This window comes from Xiphophorus hellerii, chromosome 1, assembly GCF_003331165.1.
Source record: "Xiphophorus hellerii strain 12219 chromosome 1, Xiphophorus_hellerii-4.1, whole genome shotgun sequence".
NCBI classification, from domain to species: Eukaryota; Metazoa; Chordata; class Actinopteri; order Cyprinodontiformes; family Poeciliidae; genus Xiphophorus; species Xiphophorus hellerii.
This window is the reverse complement of record NC_045672.1, coordinates 17,263,229-17,284,112: the sequence shown is the minus strand read 5'-3', so window position 1 is coordinate 17,284,112 and position 20,884 is coordinate 17,263,229. Positions and strand designations below refer to the sequence as shown.

Here is a 20,884-nt window from a genome sequence, read left to right as displayed (position 1 = left end):
TTATTGCATCTGCTTCTCCATTTCCGACGGGACTCTCGGCTAATTGGGTTCTGTTCTGTCATCGGAAGATAGATTATGGATGCTCAGTGGATCTACACCTTCCATTATCTATGCAGTCTGACCTCATATTTTGCTTACTGGGAATTTGAATATGCTGGTACAGGATATTTTACAGGAGAAGAAAATTATAACAAATAAATCTGTTATGCTAATTGTTATCTGTAGGGAGTAGAAATCTGCCTGTACTTTTTACATGTCATATTGTGTGACATCTGACAACATCCTATGTGACACTGTCCTTTTGAGGTTAGCCTGTAGTAATAGATAAGTATGATGTAGAATGAAAGGGAGGTTGTATAACCAAACACTATCTTCTGTGTATTTAAAATGTAAAACTCCCCTCCTAAGCACATTGGAGAAAGACAAAGAAATCTTAATTTCTGCAAGGTCAAGATTAGTTTCTGTCATATTTGTTTATCTTTAATCAGACATGTTTTACCAGCAGCTTTTCATTTATTGGATTTAGGGAACTAGTTGACTAATCTGTGCACGTGAGGGAGCTTTAGGTTCTGGAGGTCTTTCCTCCAAATCCAAAATGTATTTCAGAATCTTCTGAGAGCAGATTTAGAGTTAAGGCTGGATGTAGAGGATAGAGAGGATGAACACTACTTGTGAAACTCTGCCACCATAATGAATAAACTTGAAATGCTTTAATAGTCATTCTAAAGCTCTGAACCTCAGATGTCTTCCACTAATGACCCTCGTGGTCCAATCCAGCACCCATAATGAGGTACGATGGAGAGGGTAAGCTCCCTGAAGCACTAGCCTCTCCCAGCATGGGGCAGGAATAGTTTAGAGCGAATCCCAGCTAAGACACCAACCAAGCTTCCGGATTAAGCCTCACATAAAGATAATGAGAAGATGTAACCCCCTCTCCCCTCCTATTTGCCTAATAACAGATCTATCACCGTGGAAAAGACCATCCATACAAACTAAAATGAATTAAAGCTTAAAGTCATCAGGGCATCTGTTTGGTTGGAGATTTAGGCATTTAGGGAAGTAGTTTAGAAGATTGGAGAAACTCTGTGGTCTTGGTGATCACTTGTGCGTCTAAGTTAAATTTCTCCATACTCCTTTTCAGACTCATAGTCACTAAACAAGTGGTGTGTTGTATATATTTGAATATGTATGTTTGGTAAAAGGGTATTAAACTAAGAAAATATGCAAGTTCTACTTTTTATTGTAGAACTTGTTTTGCTCTTGGTGAAATGTCCATCTGGAATATATATAAAATCAATTCAATTCAAGACGCTACAAAAACAAAATGTGAGACAAGTTGCACGTCGATGCTCAGCAAGCTTCCTCTGTTAACAGAGTGCATGTTTCTTTACACTGACACTGAATTGTGTGTCGATATGTCTGTGTGGTTGACTTTCTTCCCCTGACTCTGATTTGGGAAAAATAAGCCCCATAGAGAAACCAACAAGAGCTTTAACAAGAACACAAATACAGTTGTTCGAAGGGAACTGCCGGAAAATATTATCAAAGCACTGTAGCCTCCTCAGTCCAAAGTACACTCGGGCATCAACACAGAATGTGTGCCATGTTCGGTCACACATGCACTCTCCTCCTCTTATTCCTCAGGGTTTTTTTTGACCGTGACAGGGTATTTTCCATAGTCAGTTCCTCCATTGTGATTGGGGTGCTGAGTCTCTAATGTGATGCGGGAGTGGCCGGGGCCATGCAGGGCGGCCCTGGTTCTGCCCCGGGCTTTACTGAGTGAAGGATTCATGGGAGTTGTCCTTTAGTAGAGGAGCTGGTGAGAAGCCAAATAAAAACAAATGGCAACAGGAAGGTGACGAATAAAACATACTTTTCTCTTCGTGTCTTTCTCTTCCTCCCTTTCATGTTTGATGCGAGTTGACGGCCAGCGGTGTTCTGTCACCAGTCACACAGCAGAGAGGATATTTCTGGCACGAGGGTTTCAGGAAGAGGACAGAGAACATCTTTTAAGCATGACAGAGAAGTTATAGCCAAGATTATTCATAGATTAAATGACTGTTTACATGCATGGCAGCATTTATGTTTAGGCTCATTGTCTTTCGTCACTTCAGTAGTGTTATGTATGTTTGTTTGTGTTTAGATGTGGGTTTAAATGCTCTGTGGTCAGTCTGTAAAAACTTAATGCAGAGGCCATTGCATTAGTGTAGTCTACTTCCTGCCATCCTCCTAAATCATATTAGTACTCAGTGTGTTTTTGTCTCATCAGCTCTCACTTCAATGAAAGTTGCACAGTTACAATCCTCTCATTTCTATTGCGCCACGTTGAAAACAGAAAGCTTACATCAGCTGTTATTTTTCCATTTTAAATCCCGAAATTTGTGATTCACTCCTTTAAAAAAAATTCCCTTGAAATGCCTTTTGTTAAAATACCAGAATATAAAATAATGATATCCTTGCATAATTTAATCTCAGTATAAATACAGATGTTCTGTGAAAGCCTCAGATGTTTCTTAGACACCATTGTGAACAAACTGGTACAAATACTCCAAAAATGTGCTTTGGGAGTTAATAAAGTATTTTATGATCATACCAATACCTTACTCTTGCAGTTACAATTGTTGAATTTTTTAGATCTTTATTCAGCACATCTACATAAAACCACTAAAATACTACCGACTAGGTAAAGGTTTAGATCATTCATGTAATAAAAAACTCCAGACAAAGTCCAAATCTAAATGTGATTGAGAATTTGTGGAAAAATGTAAAACTGGATGTTCCCAGACATTCTCTATCCAATCTAACCGAGCATGAGATATTTTGTATTGAAGAATGAGGGATAAAAATAAATCTCTGCAGATCTATGTTATGTGGGTATATTGTTGAAGAAAGGGACTTTACAAAATAGATAACATCAGGAAGAAACATCATGTGAAAACGTTGAAACAACATCTCAAGACATCAGCCAGGAAGATAAAAGTTAATTTAAATGGTCTTTCCAAATAGATCGTGACGCTGCCAAATTAGTTACAAAGTAAAGGACAACAAAATCAATGTTTCTTTTTTTCAGTCAGTTTCTGATGTTTCTCTACATTTCTTCAAAGTTGTAGTCTAATGGGAAAAATATGAATAATAAAAAAAAAATCTAATTTTGGTCAGAAATGAATGTATGCAGATCCAAAAATAGCCACTGTGCGATCTACATCTGCTCTGGCACCTGTTACAATATGTTTAGAGATGGTTTCTCCAAATCAAATATTTATCCAACCATTTTGATTCCTTGTTTAGTATGTGCATCTGTAACACTTTAGCAGAGACGCTGACTTGTCATCACTTCCCCTTGTAACCCACCACCTCGTTAAGAGTCCAGGCGAGTGGAGGCTGTGTGTCTGACATGTGCGAGGAAAGCTGCAGCTGCTTGAAGAGCATTGTGAAAAAAAAAAGTTCCACAGGAAGGAACCCTCTTGAACAAAAACACACCCAAACATTACCACACATTATGCTCTGCCTGAGCTGGTCAGGTTATTTAGTATGTAAGCATTGTGCTTTTGCATGGATGTGTTTGAAACCCCCCCCAAAAAACTAGCTTATGGATAAATGTAGATGGTGATGATAATCTCTTTTATTGCAACACCATCCAAATCGACATGGCTTTATGTTAAAAAATATCTGTTCCTAAACCGACAGTACCATCCTCTGAAGCAACGGCTGCCATAAAGTGTTTGTATTAAGTGGTATTGAGCTTTTCATGCAGGACGATTCTTGGCTACTCTTCTAAAAAAACAAGAAAAAAAAGAAGTGAAAAAAATTAATTTCAAATAGGGAGGTGTTCAATCATAAATAGCCTCCGATCATTCAATAACATCTCAATTGGGTTTTGGTCCAGACCTTGACTTAGGCCACGCTCAAACTTGTATTTTGATTTATGTTCAGAATGGATTGGATTGGGTTGGATTTACTCATGCAGTATGCTCTGCATCACTGCCGGGGTGAATAAGCTAAGAATACTGATGCTTAAAATCTTTTGTTGATGGCTGAATATATGTAACTACCTTCAGAGGTTTTTGACAGACAGCAGAATTTGTGGTTCTATGGCTTGAAAAAAGTTAACCTGATCCTGACTATCATTCTAAAAACTAATGGGGAAAGTTTTTTCACTGTGTGATGCTTTTTATTTTGAAATACTGTTCGGTATTTGGTACAGACCATCTGGAATGTTCCAATTTAGTCTCATCAGTCCTGAGAATATTTTCCCAGAAGTCATGTCAATGATTTTTGAGAAATGTGACAGTGGCCTTTCTCTTCACCATTGGTGATCTCTGGTCACCAATGGTTTTGGTCTTGGAACTTGTTCATGGATGCCATTTTTTGCCCACTCACTCTAATTCTTTAAGGCTGACCTTAGCCAAGACAAATGAGGCATAGAGTGCCATAGATGCCATTCTATGGTTTTTTTCGGTGATCTAAGGATGACATGTTGATGTACTCAAAGTATTTTTTTTTGCACCACTGTTGACTATTGTTCTATGTTTTGTTCATTTACTGACAGTGGTTACTATTATAATTTGTTGGTGTCCCAAAACCATTGAAATGATTTGCAACTGGACTTCGTTCTCATCGGTTCTCGTGTTGCTTTTTGAGATCGTTCAGAAATGAGAAGTTCTTTTGGGCAGAGTTTGGTAAGATCCTTATCGTCATTTCATGAAAGTAAACTTGTCTTAAAGCCTCCTTATCTAAACCCCTCCCATAAGCGGATAGCACAGTGGGTTTTAAGCAGATAGAGCTGTAGCTGAGGAGATATGCCAAGTGTATTTTAAGTATGTATGCTTGTGTTTGTATCCACATTTGGAGAGCTAGACTTTGGCAGCAGTACAACCTGGTCTGAGGAGATTTAGATTTGAAGGTTTAACTTGTGGATTAGTTTTTTTTTCACATTGAGATTTGTGATCGCGATGTCTCAATTATAACTGTCCAAAACTCTGCAGCTGTGCTTCGAAGACTCCTGGATAAGGATTTCCAATTTTAAATGGATTCCACATTCACTGGCTCACTGGTGTATTTTCCGTCTCTCAACCATGTACAGGCTTAAACCTTCTGTCATGGCAAGACCTCTGCATCATTTATGACCAACAACTGTTTAGAATTAATGCACACAGATGCTGTTGTTCCTGATTCACTCATTAACTGGTCTTGTTGGATATCAGAGGATATCATCAAATGCTCCAATATCCTGTTTCGACATCTTGGTGTAGCAGAGGAACGTCGGTGTGTGTTTCCGTGCGTCGATATGCATTTGGTGTGTGTTTGTTAAGCCCCTCCAGATGAGCAGGAATCGCTGTATTTTGTAATGCTTCCTGTTTTGCAAGTTGTCTGAGGTCAGCTGACAGCTGCAGTGCTAGGCAGAGACAAAACAAACAGAAAAGCAGGAAGCATGAATATTTTAGCTATGGTTTTGTCGTACAAGAAAATAAAAATAATTAACGAATGCATCGTAGCTGTTTGAAACAAAAATAACACACCAGTTGTTGTGTGTCACTGGAGTGGAATACTGCAATGGCTGTTTTTGTAGCTCACAAACTCTCACTTCCCTTGTGAAAAATGTAAAAAAGTATGTGGAAGGAGGTGCAGGTGCTCTAGAGCGAAGCTGAGCAGCAGCCATCTATCATGCAGTAAGTGCTGCTGTGGCCTGAGGATGGCTGCTGTGACTCTAACATATGTGCACACACACGCAGACAGGACATGGACAGATAACCTCCGGAGGGAAGGAGGGAAAGAATAGAAATGGGGGCCATTACTCATCCTTTCATTCATATTCAACCAAAAAAAAAAAAAATCTTTCTGACGAGGGACACACACACACACACACAGTATATTCCTGCACAGGTAAGAACATGTCATGCCACTAAAAAGAAATTTTAAATTAGTTTCACAAGAACAGAAGCCATTAATACATCTTTGGGGAGTTTGTTTCTAATGGAGAGGAGACTTGAGTGAAACCAGAGGAAGCAAAGAAGGCATTTTCTCGCTTTTACTTTCCCACATGCTCTTTCTACTAGCCACAAAATGAAGTACTTTACCTCTTTTTCTTATTCCTATCTGCTTCACAAATGACACAACATCTTCAGTTTGAATGTCCTGATCATGGTATTTTGTAATAAATGGGATCAGGTTTCCTGAAAAACCCAGCTTCCAATACCTGCTGTTGATAGCATATAATACTAGCCTGGGAGCCATACTGCCATTTTTCCCAGCCAGTTTTTGAAAACACTAAGGTGAACCTAGATTCATTAATGTGCAGCCATGTATTTGTACAATATATGATGGTGCAGAACATACCAAGGGATATACAGTATGTGCCTGTTGTTTCAAACACTGCAGACTACAATGAAGAGTGCAACCGTGTTAAAAACTGAAGTTAAAGTGGACATCAAAGAAACACAGATAGAGATGTCCTTCCAGTGTTTTATGAAATTTGTTTATACAAATTAACTAATGTCATATATCCATGTAAAATAAAGAACTCATCATCAAAGTGACACATTAAAATGTGAACAACTTGAGAATTTTACTAGTGTTACTTTTCATTTTGAGTATTCCATACATTTAATAAGACTTTATATGTATTTTACCTACACCTGATAATGCTGGGAAATTAATTGTTTTGTTCAGACAAAAAAAATATTCCCTCAAAAAATAAATACAGCAGAATGTCTCCCATTATTTACAACAAAGTTGATGAAAAAAAAAAATCTTTTCTGAAGTCTTTCCTGCATTCCAGCACTTTATTAAAAATCAAAGAAAGCTAGTAAATAACTTGGTACTTATTCCTATTGAAGCATTGCTTCTGTCTTCATTGAAAAGCAAAAGAAAACAAAATCTTAATTACGTCACAAGTCTTGTTACCTGACAGTTGATATTGCAGACAAATTAAATGTTGTCCAAATAGAAATAATTCAAATAAAACAGGCTGATATACTTCCAAATAAAAATGAGGTGAGTCTCTTAAAATGCCACTTGAGTTTATTATTCTTTTTTTCTCTCTTTTACCTGAAAGCATTCTTCCATTAGGATGCACAGACAGCCCTGGAGAACCTACTTGCACTTACAAGGGCACTCTCACTCCAACATGCTGACTCTCATTTCAACAGTCTGAGTTGTCCATTAAGAAAGGCACCTTAGCAGGTTTCTTAGAGCCTCTGTGGAGCTGGATCTTGTTTATGTGCATGAATCCAGAAGAGACAGGTGGAAACTGTGTCCCAGCACATACAGACGTGCACAGAAATACTTCCACACAGCAGAGAGAAACTCAGTTTAAACCAGATCAGTATAAATCATCGGCACCCCAGGGGAGCTGCCAGGATTTGACAGGGATATTTGCATCCCTAATTCTCTCACTAGCGCCCTCCCCACCTCGCTCTACATGCCAGCTGGGGCCACCGGGACCAGAGCACAGGCGGGACAGGAAGAGACTCACAGACATGTAATCACAAACGCACTCATACGTCTACACAGAGGATCACACACAATAACGCAGACCATAGCTAATCAATTTGACAGCATTGTTAAACAAAGCTCCCATTTAGGGTAATTAGAATCGCACAATTAAAGCCCACATGCGTGTGTCACGCTTTGTCTGTGTTTGCGTGTATTTCAGACGCTTTGTTCCAGATTAATCTCAATGTGATCACATTATCAACTCTAAATGTCCTTAAGCCGTGTTTTCATGGCCTGAATTTGCATGGTAGGAGTCTTTGTCACATCTCCACTTTCCATCTGAAAAAAAAAAAAAAAATTCTTTGGAGTTTTTATGTTTTTGGTCGTCTGGTGTCTGTAGTGTGCACGTGTGTATTTGAGTTGCACGTTTGGATTACAAAGTCATCATGTCCTTTTTGTTCTTGATGTGCAGCCTGATCAATTTTATTTGTTGTTTTATTCTTTGACAACAAATCAATCCGGTTACATTTGGTCCAAGTATCTATTAGATTGTCTGTATCTTTGAAAGAGAGGAGGCCAGCTAACTATTCATATACAAATGTGTCCATTGGGTAAGTGTGCAGCTGTTGTTGGGATTGACACTTCCAGCACCTCATTATTTTCCCTCCTCTCTCATTAGGATGACCTCTTACTCTTTTCCTCCTCATTAACCATCTGGGCTTCTTCGCAGGACTGTTATTTAACATTCATTGGGCAAAACATTTTCCTGTTTTGGAGTTGTAGCCCCAAAATAAACCTTTATCACCTTGAGTTTGCATTGCGTCTGAAAATTTGGTGCAACCCTTTTTCCAACATCACTCAGGCAGCTAAGAAGTTTGACACACTAAGTACTAATGTTACTGGTAACATTAGTAATAAATTACTGACATAAAAATATGGAAAAATTAAAATTGATCCTTTAAAATATCTTCTAAGAATGTGGAGATGATGACCTTAAAGGGATCCCCTTATTTATTTTGCCATGTGACAATTTCCTGTGGCTAAGTAATACTTTTTGTTGTGCAGGTTTGGGAGTCAGCTGGCTTGGACTAATAGTCTATTGAACTCAACCTCAGGGATAAACAGACAGCCCTGTATCTGACCTTCATAACACTTCTGTTTCCACCATCTCATTTCACATAAACATACTCTGGAGAGTTGAGGCAAGCAGGGGTGAAGGTTAAACGATGCAGCAGAGGTGTCCTGATTAGTTCCTACCTGAAAGAGATGCTTTTTTTCCCTCTGTTGAAAGGGTGTAATAAAGAGAGTGTTGGGTGTCTCGTGATAGTATTAAAATCTAGAAACATTCATAACAGTCTCTCATGAAAGAAAAAAAAGTTATATCTGAACATTAGAGCTTTTAGTCTAGAACTGTGTCATAGCATTTTGTTATTTTAATGGCTCTATGTGGGTTTTTTTTTGTGTTTTTTTCACTTCATCAAATCCATTCCTGCTTGCGGGCAGTTTGAGGACAGGCCCACCCACACCCTCACGTTACTGTAAATCATTAATCTATGTGATTCTGTTTGAGCAGATTGCAACCGATTTGAAAGGGGTGACACAGAATCCAGTGTGTCTGCTACTAAGGTTATTTGAGGATAGATTTTGGTTTAGTCCACCATGGATAGAAGTGGCAGAATGCTCAAACTAAAGTGAGATACATACATCTATAAAGGCAGACATCAAAGCTGTTTGGTTGAAAATGATATGGGTTAAGGTTTCTCTTCTATCTTTTTAATCTGTTTCATGATTTGTTTATTTTTGCTCTGCTGTTGTTTATAAAAAATACCTGTTCACACTGCTGTTACAGAGGCTGGCAAAAGTGTTAATCAATGTTGAACGTTTTCACATTTTACATTATAAAACATATTTTACATGAACATTAAGTTCAACTTCACAATAATAATAATAATATTACACTACTCTGTGTTAGTAAAGTTTGTTGTTATAATGTGACAAAATGTGCAAAAGATTCAAGGGAATGAGAACCATTATTGCTCATAGAGCTATCTGAGATTTTGGCTACAAGGCACATGTATTAAACGTCACTGTCTTTTCAAGGTCTTTCCTTAGGCTTAATAAGAATGTCATATTTGGTCATATTTGGTGTTATGTCACTCATCCTCTTCATACATGTAATTGGGACTTTTGCACCCCTGCAGATCCAGAGTCTCAAAGGAAAAGGACGGTGCAAAATGTGCTGGACCTTCGTCAGAACCTGGAGGAAACCATGACCAGTCTGAGAGGGGTTCAGCTCAGCCACAGGTCAGCCACTCAAAAACCCCAAAATACACACACATACGCATGCACACCCCCACATACCCCCACCCACATGCACGCACACACACAATCTAATGGGAAAAGGATGCTAAAAATGAAACGCACACATCAGAATCCTTGACATTTCAACCAGAGTGTTGCATAAGGTGGTGAGGAGCCTGTGGGAACGCAGATCAATATCGGTTTCCCTATTTGACCTATAGCAGTCAGTCTGTCACCCTCATCTTGCAATGAGTCTTGTTTCAATTGTTGTTACAAAACAGAATGAATTCAAAAATGACCTCAAAGCTAGTCTTTCTTTTGAACGGTTGAAAGAGTTGTATCTTGCGACGATGCTTGGACTGATTGAATTTAAGTGTGTCGGGATGTCCTTTTCCTTCCATTGGATCCTGTGCCAGTTTCAGTATTTAATGTGTCCTTGTCCTTCAGAGCTTCCCTTCCATCCGTTCGTCTTTGCATTCCTCCAGTATGCATCCTTTCCCTGTCCCTCAGCAGGAGCACTCCACGTGTAGAGCAGCTCAGCAGATGGTTCCCTGCTGGAATACATTTCCTCTGCCGTTCATATTTTTATTGCATTGTGATAACCTTTAGTCAGCAAGTACTGACTTTGCTTTAAGGCCCGGAGTCTGCCTCAGAAAGTTTTATGTGCAAATAGGATGTCATATATCCTGTGTGAGCTGGAGATTTGTATTTATTAAACAAAAGGATTCCCCTGAAAAGCTAATCAGTGTATTTCACATCTTTTATCTTCTATTTTGTAACCATGTAACACACAAAAAGGCTTTTAAAATCTATTCCAACAAGAGGATCGCCGTTTCTTCATGTTTAGCCATGTGGCTTTTTATTCAGAAATGTTTTACAGTATTTTTTACGAGGACGTCTCTGTATCCTGCAGACGAGATTAATTTTAATGCAGCGGGTAAATGCAAATGCCATGACACAGCGTGAGCGCTTGTAACTTTTAATATGCTAATTCTCATAATTCTCAGACCAGGCACCAAATAGTGATGTGCTGTGCCGTACTACTTTGGCACACAGTGAGTTTTTACTGATGTTCATGTTTGTAGACACATGCAAATGTTTCCTGGCATAAAGTGATTGTGACATAGTGTGCAGTTATCATGCTCAGTGTTGAGCCATATGAAGGCAGGTTTGCTGACAGGAAAACAGCAACAAAAACCTGTTCATTATGCCTCTGCAGGTGGAATTATTCTAAGGTAAGCTCAAATCAAACATAGTCACAGCAGAATAATCCCTAAGCCTTGTAAAGTCAATACAAAGCATCTTATAGTGAGGTTTGGATGAGAAGGGGATACATCCTCCGTAACTGGAAATCATGAGTTTCAGGTAGGTGGAAGATGTTTATTTTTAAATACAGTGAGTTTCAGCAATGTCATAAATTAATTGGTCCATTGTATTCTGAAAATCTATCTGAAGAGTAAATGCTTAATTTCCTGGGGAGCTTTCTTGATACCACATGAAAGATTCAAAATTTGATGCGAAAAGTAACTCCAATAATCGAAATATAAAATGTCAGAAGAGATTGCCTAAACCTAAATTCTAATACCTAATTTTTATGTAAGAGAGAATAGAGAAAACGGACATGAGTCCAATATCAGTGAGCACACGGACTCAGGTTACCACTGGCTTTCTCACCTTTAAAGGACCCGTATTAGATCTCCAGTAACCTCCAGGTCAAGCATTTGACTCACAGTTCAGCTGACCTCTTGGTTTTGGCACAAACAGCAGTTCAGTCTGGCTTGGAGCAAGCAACTGATGCTGTTACTTCTGGTACGGGTCAGTGAAGGTCTAGTTGAAGGTCTAGATCAATAAAAAAAAAAAAAGCTAAAACCTCCTAAATAATGTCACTGTGTTAGGCTGAGGCTTAACTGTATAGCATGCAGAGAGAATATAGTCTCATGAAATCTTCACTTACTTTACACAAAACATATAATGCAAGGACCCAATGCTATGCAAGGACATAGCATTGATCCTTACCTTACCTTCAATACAAATGAGCGGATTACTTGGATAAGAAGGTGGGTAGATCTGTGATGTGGACTCCAGGAAGAGTAGCCATTCTTACAGCAATGGCTAGTGGGGATCCAAATAAACAGATTAAATATCTCCCTCATCTCAGTTCCACAGAGGACTTCATATCCACAGTACAAATACATTATCTGGCATTCAGACAAAACATCAGCCGATCATGGTTGTGTACTCACAATGTGTTGGGATGCTGAGCTCTTATCAGGACAGATGAGTAAATTAATCAACTTTTTGACCTTTTTGTTTGTTTCCCATCCAGTAGCTGTGTGGAGGGGACCATCAACTATGACAGCGATGAAGCTGCTGCCTTCTCAATTTCTAGCATCTCCAACCGCTCCTCCCCTCTGTCATGGCGCCATGGGCAAGCAAGCCCCCGTCTGCAGGCCGGCGACGCCCCATCCACAGGAAGCGCCCCATCTGACGTTCCCCTCCGCCTCAGCCAGACCTCACGTATCCACCTCATAGAAGACTTGGAGGATTCAGATCCACCTCTCCTGAAGGGAGATTACCTCAGTGACAGCGATTTTGGGGGCAAGAATCCAATCGATGACTACGAAGACGATGGCGACGATGACGATGATGTCGACGATGATGATATTGACGACTTAGAGAATGGGTGAGTGTGTGCTCTTTAGTTTTAAAAGCCCGTTTCTAACCGCACCTCTCTATTTTGACCATAAATAATGAAGCAGGACCATGTAGTTCCTGTAACAAATCACAGTCCCACCACCCTCTCTTGCCTGTTTTTCATGTCAGATGTTTCCCCTGCTCAAATTTGAGAGCAGCCCTCTGGCAGCATCAGGGAATGTTGTCACCATTTCCAAGGCCCCATGGAGAGAGCCTCCCATTATTGAGCTGGCTGGGGTTGCTAACAGGCTTCCACATGGAGCAACCTGCTGAAAAAGCTAGAATACAGAAATCTTTAGAAAACTGTAACTAATTCACATCCACAGTCAGATAAACATGTTCTGACTTAATCTCATGTAAGATTCAGTTGTATTCACTTGTCTGTCTGGATGTTGACTACCACAACATTGTAACCTGAAAAGGTGAACATAAGTTGTTTGTTCAGAGCCTAATCACTAGAATAGGTCACAAGAGGATAAATCACCATGATAGCTTCTGCTGTTCAGGGCTTTACTTGGAACATATATACAAGAATAATATCTCCATCAGTACTGCACCAATCAGAGGCAAGCCTGCCAACTTTTCAATGCCCCACATCTTCTATAATAGGTAAAGAGCTTGAAAGGGTAAAACAAAATAACTTTACTGTAATACAATGCGCCTTCCTCGTTACTTCTTCAGTTTTCACCTTTGCCTACTAATGATGAAATGTATGATATGATATTCTGTTCCAGAAATAGTTGGGTCTGAAACATCAAAAAGTTTCAAATGGTGAAGGAATGGCCAGCACCATTAAATAAAGTCTGGCTCTGTGTCTGAGTAATTGGCTAGCATCCCTTTATAGAAAAACTAAAACAAGATTCTTGATAAACTGTGGATATTTTCCCTGCAGACTCAAGTTGCACCATGAAGACTGGTGTGACACGTTGGTGTGTTCATGGTGTGCTTGCTGTTCAGAGAAAAGATTCGCTTTTTGAGTTCTCCACCAGTCAATCAAGGCCAGTCAAAAAAATATCAAATTTCAGTCACTTTTTAATAATCCACCCATTCATTGTCCATTCAAGAGACAGCCAAAAACACTGGAGAGATCATCTTGTGTCCATCTCAGGACAACACAGAGACACACAGAACAAACACCCTTACACACACTTTCACTCCTGAGAACAATTAAAAGTAACCACTGGACTGAGGAAGCCAAAGTATCCAAAGAGAACCCACACAGTTACAGGTAAAACATGCAAACTCCATAGAAAGGCCCTTGGCTGGGTTTTAAACCCACAACTTGCAAACTACTGCTCCACCATTAAGCCTGCACTTCTAGTCACTACAGAATAAAGACAGTATAGTTTTAGGAGATCTGCTGAAAATGATCTAAGCTGTGCTCCCTCGGTGATCTTTCACTACTTGCTCAAAATGTACGATTCTGCATTTTTCACACAACTTTAGAAGGAGAGTCATGTTTCAGTGACCGACTCTGAGGACGCCGAACAAAAACACAATATCTCATTGTGAGCTTGGATTCTGGCTGAGTGTTTGTCAGCTGCAGTCAGAGTTCGTCCAAGCAAATTGAAAAAAAAGCCCCTTTCAGGCCACAGCTCGACATCTCCACGGTAATCACAAAAATGCACCCCCAGTCACAGTAAAAACAGTTGCAACACACACAGTTTAAACCCCTGTAGAGATGCTTTGTTGCAGGTCACCAATAAGGTTATACAAAGTTTCTTTGAGGACGCCAAACCACTAGGCCAATGTTCTAAAAGAAAAATAGTTTGGGACAGAGAAATGTCAAACAACACTATAAAGAGATTGACAGGCCGGTAGACGAAAGGAAGACACATCTACTTTTATCTCTCTTTTTCTTCTGTTTAAGGGAAATTTATGACTGATATTGTCATAGATTTGCTTAGAGGCTACTCATCTTTGGTCTAAAGTGCAATATTATTTTATTAATGCAAGTACATTACATATTTATACAACTGGTATTTATTACAGGTCAAAATAGAGTAGGAATCTGAGCAACTTCCCAAAGTTGTAACTTTTTTGCAAGTTTTACTACGAAAACATCCACTTCTGAATACTATTTAGTTAGTAGTTTGTGCATTTTGTTGCTTTAAGTTTCTCTTGCAAACCACAAATAAAGAGCTAAATAGTCTCTTAATTTTGCACCTTAACTAATATATGTTTCCCACTAGAGGGCAGACTGGTGCTGCCGTTCCCCCATTCCCTGATGAGGTCCCTCCTCCCTGACAAATTGTCTGGGTGCATTCCCTCTGAATCCTCTCCATATTCGCATAATTTATTACATATCCTGCTTCATCATGCATTCAGACACCAGCAGCATCATACACAGGTCACCGTACTCTTCCACATCTCACCTCGGTAGATATTGTACATAGGATTTCCCTCAATGCATAATTCATTTCTTTGTCAGGGTTATGCATATCTTCTCACTTTGTTATGTTGAAAGAGAAATTATATGAAGGGCAAAGTATGTGAATTTGTCAATAAACAAAGCTTGATTTGACTCCATACTTGCCATGAGTCACTAAAGTTAAGACATGACTCACAGTCACATGCAAAGGTAAACTTACTGTGACTATAACATGACTGGACTCCGCACAGACCCCATATACTCTCTCTCACACAGCCTGAGTCACGATTCCTTCTACCAGTTATTAGTTTATTTTCTTTTTTTAAGTGAGGACCTCAACTCTTAAGACAAATTCTTCCTCCATCTGGATCCAGGAACCTCCGCAGTCCGTCACGCAGTCTTATTCACATACGAGTCATTTTTACCGGGAAACACTGACAGGGTAGAGTATGACAAGATTCCTTTCTGAGTGTTTATGTCTGGGAACTTAAATAAGATTATGTTTAAAAAAAGGTTACATTGTATTCACAATAAAGTATCCATTATGAATGTGGAGCTTTTGTAAAGGAAATGCTTAAATGTCAGTAAATGTGTAAGTGCATGGGGAAAGTTTCTTATTAAGACTGCGTAAATGTGAACAAACAAAAACAAAAGAAATAATTATTTTAGTCTTTATGAAGGAAAGATGTCATTATTTGGTCTCCAGAGTCAATGAAAACTTAAGACAACACACAGGTGAAGCATTTTTATTAGTTCATTTCAGGAGGAGCAATATGATCCTCCAGTGCTCATCTAATCTGTCCAATACATTGATCGGTAGAATCTAATGTAATTGATAATGGCACAAAACATTTTGTGTGCAAATTAGACACTGAATGCATTTGGATGGTAACACAGACCTCAGCCAGATAAAAGGAAAATCTGGAATTGCTCAACACGTAGCCACCCAAATAGCTCGGCTGAGTTATACACCACAACCCTTTGGTTTCAGTCCCAGTAACATTCTCTGAAAGCACACTGAGGTACAAGCTTACCTAATCAACTCTTACGATGTGAACAAAATGATCCATTATGAGTTCATGGCTGTGTTTATGGAGGAATAATGTTCTGAAAGAGGACAATGCAAAGGGTAAAACCCTAAATCCCACAGGAAAACACAGATTTGTTTGATAAACAAGATAACATTAATTGTCTGTGATTCAGTTTTGCAAATCTTGCATGTAATTTGTTTTAATGCTCCTGCAAATTGTTTGTAGCATAGCTTGTTAGGGGTGTGGTAGACATAAAATCACAGATGGTTCACCAACAACAGGCATCAGGAGTTAAGTTTAGTCAAGGACTAAGATACAGATCATTTATAATGCCTCGGATCCTGACCTATTTGCAGGGATGAGATTGGGCATTCTGTGTTTTTAAGGTACCTCATTCATTAGCGGAAATTTCGCAGTGTAATGTAACTAAGAATAATCATTGAAATTACTATTTTTTAAAATCTCTTATGTGTTTGAAGGGGGTATTGAAATAGCCATAGGCAATGATATTTTGCTTATGTAAGCAATTTCTGTTTGTGTATATTTATTTTTTGAGAAGCTGCAAGATTTAATCTAAGGACCAACTACATGTTGCTGATTACTGCTTCTGCTGTGAGATGACCCAGGTTTATATTCTGGTTAAACCTCCACTTGCAACAGCCTGACTCAAATATATAAATAAATTTAGGAAAAATAACATGGCATATTAGTCATCACTAATGAATAAGTGAATGGACTGTGGGAGTGTATGAAGCACACAATATCATTTCCACCAAAATTTCAAAGGCAACCTGGGAGTTTTCCCCACTGCTTAAGGAGAGCAAGTGACAGCAGGCAGGAGCAACTCTCTGTAGGCCCAGGTGTGTCATATACTACTGATGTCAGCCTTGAGCCCGAAGAATAAAACAAATACAGACCACCTACTGGTGGGGTCATCACCCACCACACAAGTTACCCACTGAAATCCCCTTGGTTGTAACAAACACTATTGATTTGCAATTGTTGTTGTTCAAGTGTTGATCAGAGGCTTTACATGCACACATCCAAAGGTCAAATATACCATGAGTGTGTGGCTCATTTTCTGCCCCGGTAGCTGCAGACGCTTTAGCTCATGGATGGAAGAGCACTCATCCCCAACACCAGAGAGCAAGAGAGGTCGGTTCACTGCACTAAGTGCCTGAATTATGAGAGCATTTATTGTGGAGCGGGACAAACGTACACATACACATTCAGAGACACAAACACAACTCCCTGAAGCAGAGTCTGGTTGGTGAAGTATGTGCATGCGGCGCCACGTACAGTACTTGTTAGAAATAACAGAACGGAGCTGGTTTATGTTATGTGTCAGTTCTGCACTGTATAGAGAAGTGAAACAGAAGAAACAGAAATAAGCTTCTTTTTTTTTTTTTTAGTCTGCAGCTGACGTGTTCTGAAAATAGTGGTGCCTGGAATAAGTTTAGACATCATCAGCTGGTTATTTCGGCCTTGTGACCGAATGTGATTGAATTTAAACGTTCAAGCTTTTTTAATTGTGTTTAACTTTTGCTCTTGGTTGTTATGTTTAAATCTTACCTTTAGTGTTCTGCACCATATAAGATTGTCGATTCCCTTAAACTTGTGTTACATGTACCTGCAGTTGTTTGTGTAGGAACAAAGTGGTGTTCTTTAGGTCAAGTTTAATATTTCGATACTCTGACCCCACCTACTGGCCAAACAGCAAGACTCTTCTCCCAGACACCATTATAAATTTAATTGTCTAACTGGCAATAAACTGGTGAGAGACTTGCTGCAAACCTGCTCATAGTGTGACTTTCGTGTAGGTTTTCTCTCATCTGTGATCTTTGAACTTTGACTCCTTCTGCAGTCAAGTTACAGACCACCTCCTATACAAAAACAGTAGAGCCCACTCCCACACTCTGAATGTTATTATAACTAAGGTTGTAATCAGACTGTGCCATTATGACATAGGGCAGTAATCAAATAAAGGCTACATGTGCTTTGATTTCTTTCAAATGAAGCTGACATTTCACATAATGAGATCAAATAACTCTTTCTAACATCTTCCTTCAATTCTGTTTAAGAAAGGGCTATCATTTTGTTTATGGCAGACTGATTTCCATGCTTGTGTGCAACTGTGTGTCAGAGGTGGTGCAGTTTTCATGAAATGTTGATGAGAGACAGACTGGGATGTGGTTCTGGAGGGTAAAGATGGGTTATGTGTTGGATACCTGCTCCTCTCTGGGCCTCTCTGCCTCTGTGTCCCACTCTGTTGGCTCTGTCTGCTCAGTGTGGCGTGTAATCAATTACTTTTGCTGTCATTGCTAAAAGAACTCGACCCAATGGGGAAGACCGCGCTGCCTTTGTTCCAGCACGTGTGGACCCAAACAGTAGAGCGAACACCCATGAAGAACACACACACACACGCGCCTACACTAAAAGCTTTTCTTTATTAGCCGATTAAAAGAGTCTCACATCATCACTTGCGTGTATAAACAAAGTCATATGGAGATTTCTTTGTCACTGACGAGTTCATTTTAAACTGGCTAAGAATGAAAGTAGCACTTTTGCAGCATGATAATGTCACCATATGTAGTTCATATAAAAATGCTGAGTGTGCATTTAACTCTACTGTTCATCTGTCTGGCTATTTTTTTTTTCAGCGATGATGTAACCAGCTCCAGCTATAGCAGCAGGAGGTCTTTGACAAACACTAATGACATTAATCTGTTTGTCTGCTACACACACTGACACACACATCCGCACATACACGCGGCGGTTTTCTGAGACACTGCAAGTGATTTAATGAAGATTGAGATTTGGAGATTCAGAGGGATGTTCACGATAATCTATTCATCTATCCATCATACGTCCATGTTCTGCTTTTTCATAACCAAGTTGTAGGTTCAACAGGTCAAGGATGGTAACCTGGATAACCCCTGAAAAAGAGATTTTATTTCAAGTCACTTGCTAGTAAAATAATGGATAAATAACAAATTTTAAAAATCCCTCTCCCACACTTTAAGCTCATTCTAGAGGGTCCCAGTAGATTCTCAAGCGTATTAAGTCACTCCAGAGGATTCTGTATGAAAGTTTCACCTAATGGATCTGACCCTTTGTCTTCACAAACAGACAAACAGGCAAGGTGAAATATAAGACGGCCCTCCTATAATTCCAAGGTTTTATATTTCAGGACATAAAAAGTCTGGTCTTTACTAGTGCTTAAAATTAGTTGAATATGTCCTCAAAAGAGCAATTATGCATGTCATTGTACACCCCGTCATTAAAAGAAGTTTGTGAAGCCTAAACACACCTAATGATTCAATACCAGTAGAATCACTTTTGGCAACGATTACTCAAAGAGAGGAGGACCTAATGGAGTTGTGTGTACTCAAAATTCTTTACTGCCGTTTGTCATCGGCAGACATTTGTTTCTGTAAACCTCTGAGCATTTGCAGTTTTATTATGTACGTATATGAAGTTGTCCTGTTGTTAACCCAGTTTAAGGAAAACCCCAGTTCTCTCGTTTGCGGTGGATTCTCTGAGGATTCATAAGCTGGATCTTCCAAGTTCCCAGTCATGCTCAAATTGAGTCTGACATTGTTCCCACATTTGAGCTTCTGAGATTTAAAAATGCACTATCAGTTCTAGAACACACTGAAATTATTGGAGTCTACGATCCCATAGTTCTGATGCACCAGAAAGTTACTCTGGGGTGAAATGCAGCTTTTTTTTTTGTTTTTTTTGTTGCAATTTTCCAAATCCAACTCATAATGCCATGTTTTGTTTTTTTCTAGAGAGAAAGGACCTTCTTCTGACAACTTTTCTGATAACCTTTATTATGCTGAGACATGACAAGTTTTGCATTTATTGCTTGAGTGTTTTTTAAAGTCACTGAGCAGTAGAGATAACTTGCTGAGTCATCATTAACTGAGAAGACCGGAAAGAGATTGTGAATATTTTCCATTGATGAAATAACTTTCGCACAGTATCTCAAACTGTTTGATTGCTTCATAAGACATTGTAATGTCATTGTCTTTAACTCAGACCAGCTTAAGTATTTTCTATTTATTTTTATTTAAATGAGAAATAACAGAATATGTCACACAGTGATTTTGGGGCTGTATTTGATCTTTTTAAAGTTAGTTTTATGTTATATTATTCATTACATAAAATCTGAGAATTTATTATCAGATGTGTTTCCTTTTTCCTACTGAAATATTTAAGTCCTTGTTATCTTCTGTCAGTAGTTGGAAGAAGACGTGACTTGTACTCCCAGGATGTATTTAGTTTGACCACATTCCATCTTATGATTGTGAAATGAACTGTTGAGCAACAAACACGTGTTCTGGACTGCAGCTTGGGAACTGCTTTTAAAACTATTCTCACAATTTTATTTGGAAGGCAAAAAAAAACTTTGGAGGAAACTTTGGCTACAAGAAAAAAATAATGTGCATAAAGATATTTGGACAGCACTTCGTATTCCTTGTCAAAGCTCTGTGCAAAAATATTTTGTCATGGTAAAATGTGTTTTTTAAATTTTATTTTACTTTACCTGCCTATTCTCTGCAAAGAAAGAAAAAAGTGTTTTTTTTTTTATTATTTGAGTCTTAGGAACTGTTGCTTAGGTACCCCCATCTTCACCGTTCATGCTGGGCCTTGGTAAATCCTTATGGGGACGCTATGGCATAATCCCCCATAATCCCTGGCTTCCTCTCATGGCAGGGTTTTGAAAAGTGCTAGAGAACTCAATGACTTCTGCAAGGACAATCTGAGTTTTTGGGAGGCAGAGGATGTGTCTGGGGAAGTTCCAGGACCCCCACAAAGTTCAGAAGGATGTGTTTCGGTGTTAACAATCCATGCAAAAGAAAAGAACTGCATGGGACAGTGTTAGCGAGTGAATTCATCTCTTTCATTTTACAGAGGTCAGAATGTCACAGCTTTTGGCCGATGAGTAAACCCAACCCCTTTTCCTTGAAGGAAAGAGATGAATCTTCATCTTCCTGGGGCTGTTTTTGATTTGCATTATTTTCCTTCCTTACGATGGAATCACACT

The 20,884-nt window shown here is 39.1% G+C and overlaps 1 protein-coding gene across 10 annotated transcripts in view; it reads left to right on the top strand.

Annotated features, from left to right (window-relative positions):
• Positions 1-20,884, top strand: part of nav1a (neuron navigator 1a) — an 84,869-nt gene that overhangs the window by 18,892 nt on the left and 45,093 nt on the right. For 8 of the 10 annotated variants that reach the window (XM_032565654.1, XM_032565716.1, XM_032565699.1 and 5 more), the window contains 2 exons: positions 9,636-9,738; positions 12,062-12,418. In XM_032565654.1, coding sequence (XP_032421545.1) covers positions 9,636-9,738; positions 12,062-12,418 — 460 coding nt within the window. The remainder of the gene's footprint in view (positions 1-9,635; positions 9,739-12,061; positions 12,419-20,884) is intronic. The other 2 variants (XM_032565741.1, XM_032565662.1) reach the window with 1 other exon arrangement.